Source organism: Geospiza fortis, unplaced genomic scaffold (genome assembly GCF_000277835.1).
Source record: "Geospiza fortis unplaced genomic scaffold, GeoFor_1.0 scaffold231, whole genome shotgun sequence".
NCBI lineage: Eukaryota > Metazoa > Chordata > Aves > Passeriformes > Thraupidae > Geospiza > Geospiza fortis.
Window position 1 is genome coordinate 4,218,049 of NW_005054351.1, and position 12,265 is coordinate 4,230,313.

Here is a 12,265-nt window from a genome sequence, read left to right on the forward strand (position 1 = left end):
CTAACGCCTCAGGTTTGGATTGTGGGCACTAGGAAAGGCTCTTTATGTGTCATAAGTATTTTTTCCTGTAGGTATTGCTGCTCCAAAGGTCTAATCTTGATTATATGAAAATGGCTTAAATGTCCACAAGGTTATAAACACAATACAAATAAGAATTTTCCTGATGAGAAAGACTTCCTTAGTGCCTTGAATTCATTATGTGATTGATTGGTTCTACGCTTCCATTTTAAAAACCTTATGCAGAACTCAGTGTGTTAATTGCTCATTTGCAGATAAAGAGCTCAGAATGAGACTTGCAGGATCTTGTGCTTGTAGTATAGTATGTGGGCAAGCAGGTGTTTTAAAATTCAATTTGGAATACTGTATATATATGTTTCTTTGTTTCAATGGAAGTTACTGAAGTTTCTCATTAGATTTTTCATAAAGTGCTGCTGAATGTATTCTTCCTTTGGATGCAAAGAATATGTCGGATATGGAGTCAATCTGCAGCTATCTTTTTCAAGAATCTACACTTGCCATCTCTAATTAGACTCTGTATGGCCAAATTGATTCTGTAATCTACATTTGCATTAAAAACTGACTCCTAGAATTACTCCTATAGCTTGTAATGTTCACAGTTTGTATCTTGTCATTTTTCTGAGTTTGCAGATGTGAAAATTTTGTGCATCTGCAGCTGAAGACTTTTAAAGCACAGAAGCCTTTATAATTGAAGGCTTAGAAAATTTTCAACAGATTCTGCTTGTAAGGAGATTACATATTCTCAGATGACTGTAAAATGCTGGATAAAAAGTCTAGATGATGGGGCAATAATAGCATGAAATTGATTGGGGTTTAGACAGTCACCATTCCCACAAGAAGCAACAGACTGATCTTGCACTCTCTTGGAATCGAGGGGTCAAATGAATTCCATTGCTGTCAGTGTAATTTGCCTTAAGTGTTGTTAAGATGTGGATGAAGTAACTTCACTGCCATACATGTGTTATTCTTTTCTATATGTTCTTATTTCTCAGTAGGCTGAATTTTATTTTAATACTCACCTTAAATAGTACTTTGACGTTCCTAGGTTTAGTATTTCCTTGACAAAGACGTCTCTTTATAAATATAGCAGTAATTGTTGCTGTGAAGTGCTGGAGAATTCTGTAGCTCCTGGATAGAGAGTGATTGCTGTGACTAGCATTAAGTAATTATCCTACAGTATTGCCTTGTGTCATCAAAAAGGCAGTTCATAGCAAGGAATAAAAATCAAACCTAAGCATGAACAGATAGTTAAGATTATGTATTAACAGTGCATAATATATATAAGTGAAAACTTCACAGGCTTTGCTTTGCAAGCTGCCTAGTTAAGCTTTCTAAATTAATGTTGCTACTAAAAAAAAGATTATGCCTCTGTTTCAGTTATTTTGCAGTTGCTGCTTATACTCTGTTCTATGTTAAAATATATGAAATGAGAACTGTATTTTTATTAACTTACCTCCAGTTGTCTACTGAACCAGCTGTAATGTAGGTGTCTCCAACAGTGCCACTAAATTAATGGTACCATACACAGAGCATTTAGGTGATCATTAGAGCATCCCCCTCAAGGTTCAAACTACAATACCAGCCTGGTTTGGTGGTTAGGACTTTAAATTCTGAAATGTGCAAAGACTTAGGATTGTTTATTCCTTTAAAGCTTAGCTTGGAGAAGGAAATAATTCAAACTACAGACATGACAGAAAGAGGCAAGGAGAACAGCAGAACATCACTTTTTCCCCTAGAATGTTGACTGAAATAAGTCAGTGCTTCCTGGTGTCAGGCCCTTTGCTGAATCTTAGCAAGTGTGAATATTCTTTGCAGCACGGACTGAGAACTTGAATATTTCACTCAGGTTTTCTAGCTAAGTATTTAATTAAAATGTGCTTCACATAATTTTGTTCTTTATTCTTCTCAGGTCTGTTTCAAATCGACTTGCCTCAAGGGGTGAGGGAGAATGAGCGGGAATCTTGGGAAATGGGTAATCTGTTTCCATCCCTCAAGATCAGATGGATGTGAGGGTTGAGGGTGGCAGAAAAGGGATCCTGTCCTTCGCTCTGGTTCTGTCACATCATGCTGCATACTGTTTAGTCAGTGCAACCAGCAGTGTACTTCAGTTCCAGTGTCTCCTTGGATAAGATGGAGTAGGTCAGAAGGAGGGCTGGATAAAACCCTAAATACCACCTCTTCTTGCTGCTGCTGCAAGTGGAAGAATTGGGGCAGGCAGTGACCCCCAAACCTGACATGCAACCCCAACCCAGCAGTGGCTGTTCTTGCCTCTGTTCTGATTGCTTCCTCAGCTGCAGCCCCTGAATCTCCCAGATGCAGGTGCAGGCAAAGATGGCAGTTTTTCTGATATTTTCCAGGGCTGTTTTACACCCCTGTGGAACCTATAGATAGTTGCAGGTACTGTGATAGCATTGCAGTAGAAATGCAATACCACTGTGCTGCGCTTGAAGCACAGTTTGAAAAGTACCAATATAGTAAGGAGGTGTGACTGGTTGCGATGCTCGCTATTTGTTAGCAGCACTCTCTGTCCTAGCTTAAAGGGAAACAGTTTCACAAGGCTCAGGCTTGTCCCTAAAAAAGTGCTCTGAAGGGCTAAGTAATACCAGAGCATAATACTGGCATCATCATATGAGTGCCAAACTAGACTTTTGTCTGGCGCACTGTCCATTGCTGCCAGTTTGTCCATGCCTGAAGCTGGCTTTGATATGCAACGTCACAGCAATGTTTTCCTGATGTGTGCATAGGTTTATGTTGACATTTTAACTTATTTTTGTTTGCAGCTAACCTAGTGGGAGGTGAAGTGGGCACTTTTTTTTTTAAGTCAAAGTGAGGTGCTGAATTAAGCTTCTAAATATTTTTATTTCTAGTTTTTGTGTCTAGAAGGTTGTTTCTTGTTCTCACGGGTCTTCTCACAATATACTGTAGTATCACCCATAATTTGTCGCAGAGATATCCCCAGCTGTAACTGCATGCTTTCATTTGTGCCAAAAGAATCACTTTTTTGAAAGAAGGGCTAATAGATTTGTGTCTGTCTATGAGTATATTAGGAGGGAAGATTAAATTCTTACTTCTGAAGTGGTAGAAGTAAAATGCTGTTACATTGCATTTCAATTTTAAGTGGTAATTCATTCTTATTAAAGACTTAATGGGATGCTGCCAAAGCTCAAGACAGTTGTTCGCATCCTTCTGAAGTCAGTTACGAAGCTTTGCTAATTGGAAACATGAGGGGAATGTCAATATGTATTCTTCTTGCCTATTTCGTTTGTTTAACTAATCTTTTGATGCTGTAAAAGTAAACATTAGTCATACTTTTGTAGCCTCTGTGAGTTTGAATCATGATTTAAAAATTCGAAAGTAATTCGTGTTAGTAAACATCTTACTTGGTCCCATTTTTAAGTTCTGGGATAACAATATTTTGTGGGTTTTCAGTGTTTTCAGTCCTGTCTGTAGCTGGATGGATTCTGTGTGTCCTGTGCAATATGAAACTCCTGATTTGTTACAAACCATACTGCAGGCACTTGGCACTAAACAAATTAACAATAGACCTTGCTGTCCTAAGATAAGAGGCTAATTTTACAGGTACAGCATTTCAGAGATCACATTAGAGTTGACAGTTTAGAACTGGAGAATTAATTAATATTTAGAAATCTAGTCAAACGGGAATAGTTGTAGGCTTATTAGAAACCAATGTCACATTGCTGTTTGAATCAAAGATTTCTAGGTCAGAATGACTGATGTTCGTGTGAATTTTCTTATATAAACATGACTAATGACTTCTGAAAGCCCACAGTTTTATCAGCTAATATATCCTCTATAAATGCTTATTTAACAGATATAAGTGTTCCTGAAAGTACTTCACTCTGTTATTTACTTATTTTTAATATAATTTGACTGATGCTGTGACAGTTCAGACACTTGAAACATGCAAATTTGCTGACATCTGAACCTGAATTTCAGTTCTTTTTGTTCTTCCACTGTGTAGATGAAGAATTTGCTCATGACTTCAATGTGGTTTTATTTCAGATACTACTTGTTCTGATTAAACAATTAGGAACTTGATGGGGTTTGCAGTCTTAAATGACCTTAGCTTTATTCTGTGGAAATTAATTGGTTCAAAGTAAACCTGTGATATTTTGGGAATCTTAGATACGCAAAAGAATTTGAATTAGTTTTAAAATTTTTGTCAGAAGGGATGCATATTTCTGATATAAGGGAATTCTTCCATAAAATAGATAAAAAGAAAAACACACACAGTCTTTTCTAGGCTTGAATTCTAGCAATGTCTTTGGAAGTCTTTTTTGGTGGTTTGCCCATCTAACCTTTTGTCTGTTGTAGTATTCCATTTAGTTACCTGAACTTCTATTTAACTAATGAATAAAATCTTTAATACTTCTTTAAGTAATGAATTTCACATGCTTAACTGAATTTCAATTAGAGTATCTATTAGAAGGGTTGGCTTTGTGAATGTTGCTTGTTTTTGAAGCTGTGTTCACCTAGGCTTTTCTCTACCTAAACTTTCTCTAGCTTCACATTCTCAATATCTGTAGCCTTTTTAGTTTGGCCGTTGAATGAGTGATCATGAAAGACTTGCTCTTTTATGATGACATACACTGTATTGCTTCTTGCAGCCTGGTACTTAATTTCAAGAACTAATGGATATTTTAATAGTTTAAAAGTTTTGTTATCAAATGTTTGAGATATTTTGTGCCAGGAAGGTGGAAGATGAATGCCTTAATAGCAGTCTGTTGGTGTTTTTAAATGGTTTTTATACAGTGTGGAAGGCTGAAGTGAAGGTGTGCATGAGAGACCTTTTGTTGTACAAGAAATTCTCTGCAGCAGAATATGTACAAACTTTGAAACTTTATCTACAGAGGTTCTACATTGTGTAAATTCTTACTGATTGAAAGAAGGCCACTGGTTTGATAGTGTGAACAAACAGACTGTATTCCTGTTGCCTGTTATTGAATGAGTCACCTGTCAATTTTACATGAAGTAGGGCAGCTGCTCGTGTAGCTATCCTGTCTCAGAAAGGGAGTCTTGCCTTGACTGCATGTGATAGACTGTAGTTGAAAATTCATAGTTTTAGAAAGGAATAACAAAAATAACCAGAGTACTGTATCAGAGTGAAAGAAAACCTTCTAAAGTTTATGCACAAAAATGAAGCCACCAAAAACTGTAAACTGTCGTCTGTATTATATGCACTGGCTGAGAACTTAGTAATTTACTTCAAAACTCTGCAGGTTTAGAGAGGACCACTGTACTTACATAGTAAATGAGATGCTAAAGCTCTTGATTTTTATCTTACCCTTCTGTTTCTTTCTAGGTTTAACTATAGATCAACACATCATCTTGCATCTCATGGCTTTTATGAATTTTTAAATTGGTTTGATGAAAGAGCATGGTATCCACTAGGAAGAATAGTAGGTGGAACTGTAAGTATTGTAATAATACGTTTATTTTTTAAAAATCAATTTAATAAGTAAAAAATAATGAAAGGTGACTTTCTAGGAAGTTTTTTGAGCTTTCAGTACAAATATGATGTTGATAAAAGGAGTCTCTTAATAAAATGTGCTTTTAATTGTCAAATTGCTGCAGAGGGAATATCGAGATGTTTTTAATTTTTAGCTGCAGAAACTAAGTCAACATGCCTTATCCAATAGCACACTGTGACCAGGAAATACAGAACTTCCTTTCATATGAATTCTAATAAGTAAAAAATAAGAGTATTGTGGCTCCTACAATTCCGCTATATGAAATCAAAACTGGAAAAACTTTGAAAAGAATTTTTTTTAAAAATCATTACCTAAATCTCTTAAGGTACAAGTTTTAATCCAGTTATGTATGCTGAGTAGACTTCATGTGTGTATGGAAAAAAGTTAGGATTTCACTGGGAGAAGACCTTGTGAAATTAGATCAGTGTGCCACCTGTACAAAGCATCAGGACTAGTTAAGATTGCTATCAATGCAAGTCACAAAACAGGAAAGGTGTACAAAACAATGTTATCAAGTCAAAATGCAAATATCACTCATTGGAATAGCTTTAGTAACACTAAGTAATGCAGCCACATGTTTCCTAATGTATGAAAGTTCATTAAAGCTTTTTAATGCCAGTATATACCACTTAAAGGTATAAGTTTGTTGTAGCAGTTAGATCACCATTGTTTTAGTATCTTAGAGGTACTGGACACTCTGTGCGACATTTAAGTGCATGTTTTTCATACCTGTCTTATACAAAATAAAACCTCTTAAGAAAAAGAACTGAACTATTTGCAGAGGAATGTTCAGTCATCTGTTAATTTAATTTAGTCCAATGTCCTTCCTAGTTTTTGAAAGAAACTAAGGCAGGTGAAGTACATATTAACTTGTCTAGGATGTATTGATTTTTCTGATGTTGATAAATGTGGGAGGGTAGAATTCCTATTAAGATTATTCTAAAGTTCTCTAATATTCTATGGTGGATTCAATAGATTTGTGTAAGTCTATGCTACCTTTCCTGGTGCACATCTTAATTCAGTTTTTACAGGAGTTTGTTTTAATCCTCCATCCAAAGATGTCTACAGATACCTTGCAAAAATATAGTATTCAATTGACTGACCATCAAGTTTTCATCTTTAAAAAATTAGATCTTATTGAAGTACATTTTCTCTCCCTGTTGGCACCAAGAAGTGAAAGAATAACATGGTCTATTTTAAAGGAAAATGGATATGACTGGGAAATTTTGGGTTTCTTCTTGATGTCTTAGGCTTTTGGGGCTTGTTTTTTCATTCCCTTAAAACTGGTAGCTGGCTTGAAATTCTGTTGCAAATTTTGGTTTCTGCTTCCATACCTTAATGACAAATTGTTTTCATTATATGATAAATGTCAAGCGAGATGGGATATTATCTGTATGCTGCTCTTTCATTTATGAAGTAGATTATATGTTATTGTTAGCATTTGGATAAAATTAAAAGAGCCTAGGGTATTCAGTGTTGTTGTCAAAACATGATTAAAGTAGTACTAAAATAATTCTGTTAGCTTATGCTAATACTCACTGCTTGTATCAGCTTAAAAATTATTGTTTAATTGCAAGTTCTGTGTAAGCATGCATACCATGACAGTTTTCTGTAATAACCTAGTGTTCTGGTTTGTTTTGGTTTTTATCTCCATGTAGGTATACCCAGGACTGATGGTGACAGCAGGCCTTATACATTGGATTTTAAATATGCTTAATGTGACAGTCCATATAAGAGATGTATGTGTGTTTCTAGCACCAGTTTTTAGCGGCCTTACAGCTATTTCTACTTTCCTGCTCACCAGAGAACTGTGGAACCAGGGAGCAGGGCTTTTAGCTGCCTGTTTTATTGCCATAGTTCCAGGTTACATATCCCGATCAGTAGCAGGATCTTTTGACAATGAAGGCATAGCTATTTTTGCACTGCAGTTCACATACTATTTATGGGTAAGTAATTGCTGAGTCTTTCACTTTGGAAAGGTTTTTTGGTTCCTCCTCCAACCAAATGACTGATTTTCTTAGAATCCATTGAATTCTTATTTTCCTCCCTCTCATCTCTCTTCCCCTTGGCTCTTGATTAGGCAAGTACTGAGAAGTCACATGATCTGAACCACTCCATAATCATGCTCTTCAGTTTGCTGTGTAAAAGCACAGTTCCACTGGAATATGTGTGTCTTGTAGTAGTAATAAAAATGATGATGAGTCTAGAAATTTAAAGCAAACAGAGGGGTTATTTGTTTTTTGGTTTGGAGGTGTTAGTGCTGTGTGCATCAAATGTTAGCCTCCTTATAAAGCTGGTGAAAAGCTATATAGATAATAGGCTACTATAGCATATTCAGAGAAGACTTTGAATATGAAATGCTTTAAATTGTCTTCTGGAAAGACTTTTGACTATATGGAGTGTCTGGGCTTTGAGTTCAGTATCCAAATTAAATGGTCAAAGCTGTCTAGAGTCAGATGTTAGTGTTTCTTGTGTGCTTAAAAAACCAGTCTTGTGTCTTATTTGCCTGCTTGCTAAAGCAACATGTCTGCCTCTCCTTAATCTGTGTAGAATTTCATCCATAGGGTAGTTTTGCAGGAAGGAGTTTAGGAAAGCTGGAGTATTTCTGGACTGTTGAACCTACTTTGGAAATAACAAAAATAGCATAACTATATTGTTAATTCAGCACAGACACTGTAGGGTACAGTCTCTTGTGTATTCTGGAATGCCTGCACTTTTCATTTAGAGGGCTCCATATAAGTACATGGTCACTACAACTTTCTCCATAATTTTGTCAAGAGTTCTGGTTTTCATAAGTAGATGCATATTCACAGATGTTTTAGCTTTAGAATATTTCAAATTTGGGATATAGTTGGTAGGAATATAATGAAGAGAATTGAATTTTTCATGACTGAGTGACTGGTGTTACTTAAATGCAGTTTTTTTTAGTCTGGTTTTAGAATAAGCTGCAGCTGGAAAGGTGTGCTGTGTTTGATAACAATAATAGAATCAACCTATGTTGTTAATTTAGAGTAACTGAGATATGATAGCAGTTATCTGTTCTCATGGAATTCATATTTAACTAAACTGCAGAGTGAAATAATGTTTGCATGAACTCTTGTAGAATCAAATACATTTTATAGACAACTTTCTAGCGTTTTTTAATGTCTGTTCTTCGTTCCTGTTCTCCCTCACCACAGTCACCTCCATAATTTTCAGACAAATTCATATTCCTGGGGCAGTTTCTGGATCCTGCTAAACCTTTAGTAGTATCTGGATGCTCTTGTTAACCTTAAGTGAATTTTTTGCAGTAGCTCTTTTGTCTGTAATGGCAGAGTTGGGTCAGATGCCAGGCAAATTAAGGCATGGATGGTCTTCAGTTAGAATTATAAAGTGCTCTAACGTCTCAGAGAAAGTAGCACAGAGCTATTGCAACTACCTTTCTACATCAGGTCATAAGGCAGAGAGTTGGATTGAATGCTTTTGCTAGAGAAATGCATCTAACCTTTGTGTGTGAAAGAATTGCATTTGTGTTACAATTTTATTGGCATCAGTTCAGAAGCATAAAATATAACTTGATGCAGGCTAAAATTCTCTCAACAATTGTTTTGGGATGAAACTTTAGAGTATTGTCCAGGATTTGTCATTCATAAATACTTGGTTATTTTTCCAGGTGAAGTCTGTGAAAACTGGGTCAGTCTTTTGGACAATCTGCTGCTGTCTATCCTACTTTTACATGGTAAGGCTTTTGTATATGTAATAGCTAAACTATTTGAGTAACTTACATAAGTCATATGTTGACAAAGAAGAGAATAAGGCTATTTTCATCTTTGTTGGAGCCAGAATATAAAATTCTTGCCTTGTATTGTTATTAAAACCTTAAATATATGACTAAACAACATAGTATGTAAAGGTAAAGTATTTAAATCAACATGATACCTTGGGGGGAAAAATGAAAATATAATAACTTTACTTACAAATTTTTCCCATGCTGTGAATTAGATGCTCTGATTCAGTTGGATTTTTATTTGGGTACAGGTAAATGAAGGTATAATTTTAATGTTTCTGTGTCTGTGTGTCATTACTATAATGCAATAATAATCAGAATATTTAGAATGTGAGGACAAGGTTACCTTTTTATAATTTTGGAAGCTATTTCTGTGGGTATAATTATGCTATAAAGTAAAGCTTACCACCAGAACTGATGAATGACTTCAATGTCATAATAAATGATCATAAATGCCCTTTTCATTCTTGATCTATGAAAATGAAGGCTATTGCAGAGATTTTCCTAAGGGTTAACAGAGAGGGACAACACTAGTAAACATGAGGAGATAAAATGAATAGAAAAATGGAGGGAATTGGTTTTCCTCCTCCTCCATCTTCTGAAACATTACACTAAGAATTCTCTTGTTTGAGTCAAACATGTGGTTTTTTTTCCCCCAACTGATAAACTTTTTGTGGTTGTATGAAAAATAAATTACCCTCAAAATAGCCAGTGCTAGGACAGGCTAATTGTTTGGTAACAGTTAAGACTGAGGTTTCAAATACTGCTTTTCTACTATCAGGTAACTGAGTTTGCAGAAAAAAGGAGCTTCTGGATTGGTTTATGTACCTTAAAGTCAAGGTTAATTCAAAAGTTGTCTGGATGCTGTCTATTTCCTCTAGCTTTAATGTCCATTTGGTTTTCTGGGAGACTTTTGCAGTTAATATAGGAGGTAATAGCCTTGTGTTTGTCACCAAAGATACTAAGATAGCTATTTCTTGTTAAGAGTACATTTATTCATTCCATTTCTCCTCCTTTTTGCCACATTGCTTAATAGAGAGCCACTTCTTTATACACAGCATTGCTGTTTATATAGCTTTATAGTGAAAAGGTCCTGTAGCTTGGGTACATGTTTAAGTCCAGTATAAAAGCTGCAAGTAAATTTTTGAATTGTAATATTTATATAGCACAGTATTTTTTTATATTGTGCCAATTTATTGGTAAGATTCTCTAAAGGTGCCTTAATAAACATACAAATAACAAATACAATACTTTCACAATTTTGCTGCTAAAAATCACACAATAACAGGTTCTTAGCATCTTGGTGTGTGGGATTGTATGTGAGAGTGATTGATTGTGAGAGTATGTGGTGATGTGTGTACATGGTATCTGAACTTAAGAATCAATGTAATCATGACAATCAATCCTTATATATAAATGGGGGTGCTGTTAATTTCCTTTCAAGTTCTATCAGCTCGTGAAAGGTTCAGATTCATCTGTAGCTTAGCTTCACATCTCAGTGAATAGATGTTAGAATTTTATTACTTGTATCTGCATCATCCCACATATGATGGCCTTCCCTACATTGTATTTACCTTTTGGAAAGAGTTTTGTGGAGTTGCCCTTCTAGATATTTTGCTTAAGTATACGTTTAGGACAAAACATAATTTTCTATTTACATTTCTATTTTCTGTTTTTTATTTACATCTGTTTTCTATGTTACATTGTAATAATTTGTCTTTCTCTGGTGGAGTTAGTAATTTTCAGTGTAAGTTGGAAATTAAATCAAATTTAGTTTAAGCTTTGAGGTAGTAAGAGTTCAGTCCTTGAATGGGAAATCTGGACAACAGCTTGAAAGGCAAAGGGATATTGCATGAACTGACAAATCTTTCCTGATAACTAAATCTTCCTTAGAATATATACCTAACTCACTGTGGTAATTTGACTCATAGCCTTGCATTGGATTCAATATAGAGAAGGGTGTTTTCTCCTTGGATTTATATTTTTAGCCTTTGTTTTACTTCATCAGCTTCTGCTTCATATGGCTTTTCATGGCAAGGAGGTAAAATAAAAGAGGCTTTACATTGAAGCAATCCTGTAGGAGTAATAGCATGTCTCCACTCTTTTTGCCAATCTGTGAGGATGCCTCAGTTTTGTTTGAAAAGTTCCGAAGTGCATCTTCAGTATAATTTTCAGTGCTTAGATTTGGGTTCATATTTTGATAATTAGGGATGCGGGTCTCTGGTCCATGCAAACTGCAACCTTCTTCATTCAAACCTTTCCCTGAATTTGGCAGTTTTCTATTTGTAAGTTTGAATTCTATTCTGTCTTACCTGTCTTCAGGTACATGTTTTCTCCCATTAAATATACTTACCTGTGTAAAACATGATACTTTATCCAAGTAATTAGGTACTAGGATTTTAATAATCTGAATTGAGTTACTAGAGAACTTAGATTATTTTATTCTACTTGTTTCACATTGTCTGAATTGCTTACCATAAATTTTGAAATGCTGGGGTTTGTAGTACTAGTGTCAAAAGACAGTAATCTTGGCCTCATGGTTTTTTTAGAATTTGTTCTATAGAACATAGTCATTTGGGTTTCTTTTTGGATTCTAGGGCTTTAAAAATAGCTACATGAATATAGACCCTAAAGTACAATTAAAGTGAAAACCACATTAGCTACTGCATGCTAAAAGTGAAGATCTAGGTTAGGCATGGTGCATATGGGAGAAGTCTAGACTGTAATATGACAAGAGGATATGTTAAAATACAGATTGTCTAGTCAATATGAGCCTTTCTAAATATGTTAGAAATTTAGATAGCACATTGTAATGATAGCTCATTAAATCCTCACTGAAACCAGCAGTCTGTTAACACTGTAGTGTTTCAGTTCTAAGTACACCAGTCCTTTTCAACAGCTCTTGTTGCCACAGGTTTGCAGTGTCTATAACATTGTTGTATATCATTCCACAGTGCTCAGTCCTACTTCCATGTGCATCCATACTCTT

The 12,265-nt window shown here is 35.3% G+C and overlaps 1 protein-coding gene across 1 annotated transcript in view; it reads left to right on the forward strand.

Moving 5' to 3' along the window:
* Positions 1 to 5,320: 5,320 nt before the first annotated feature.
* STT3B (STT3 oligosaccharyltransferase complex catalytic subunit B) overlaps positions 5,321 to 12,265 on the forward strand; it is a 28,770-nt gene continuing 21,825 nt past the window's right edge. Inside the window, exons 1-3 of the mRNA XM_031058890.1 lie at positions 5,321 to 5,450; positions 7,169 to 7,456; positions 9,163 to 9,228. Of these exons, the coding sequence (XP_030914750.1) occupies positions 7,184 to 7,456; positions 9,163 to 9,228 (339 nt within the window). The 5' untranslated portion in view covers positions 5,321 to 5,450; positions 7,169 to 7,183. The remainder of the gene's footprint in view (positions 5,451 to 7,168; positions 7,457 to 9,162; positions 9,229 to 12,265) is intronic.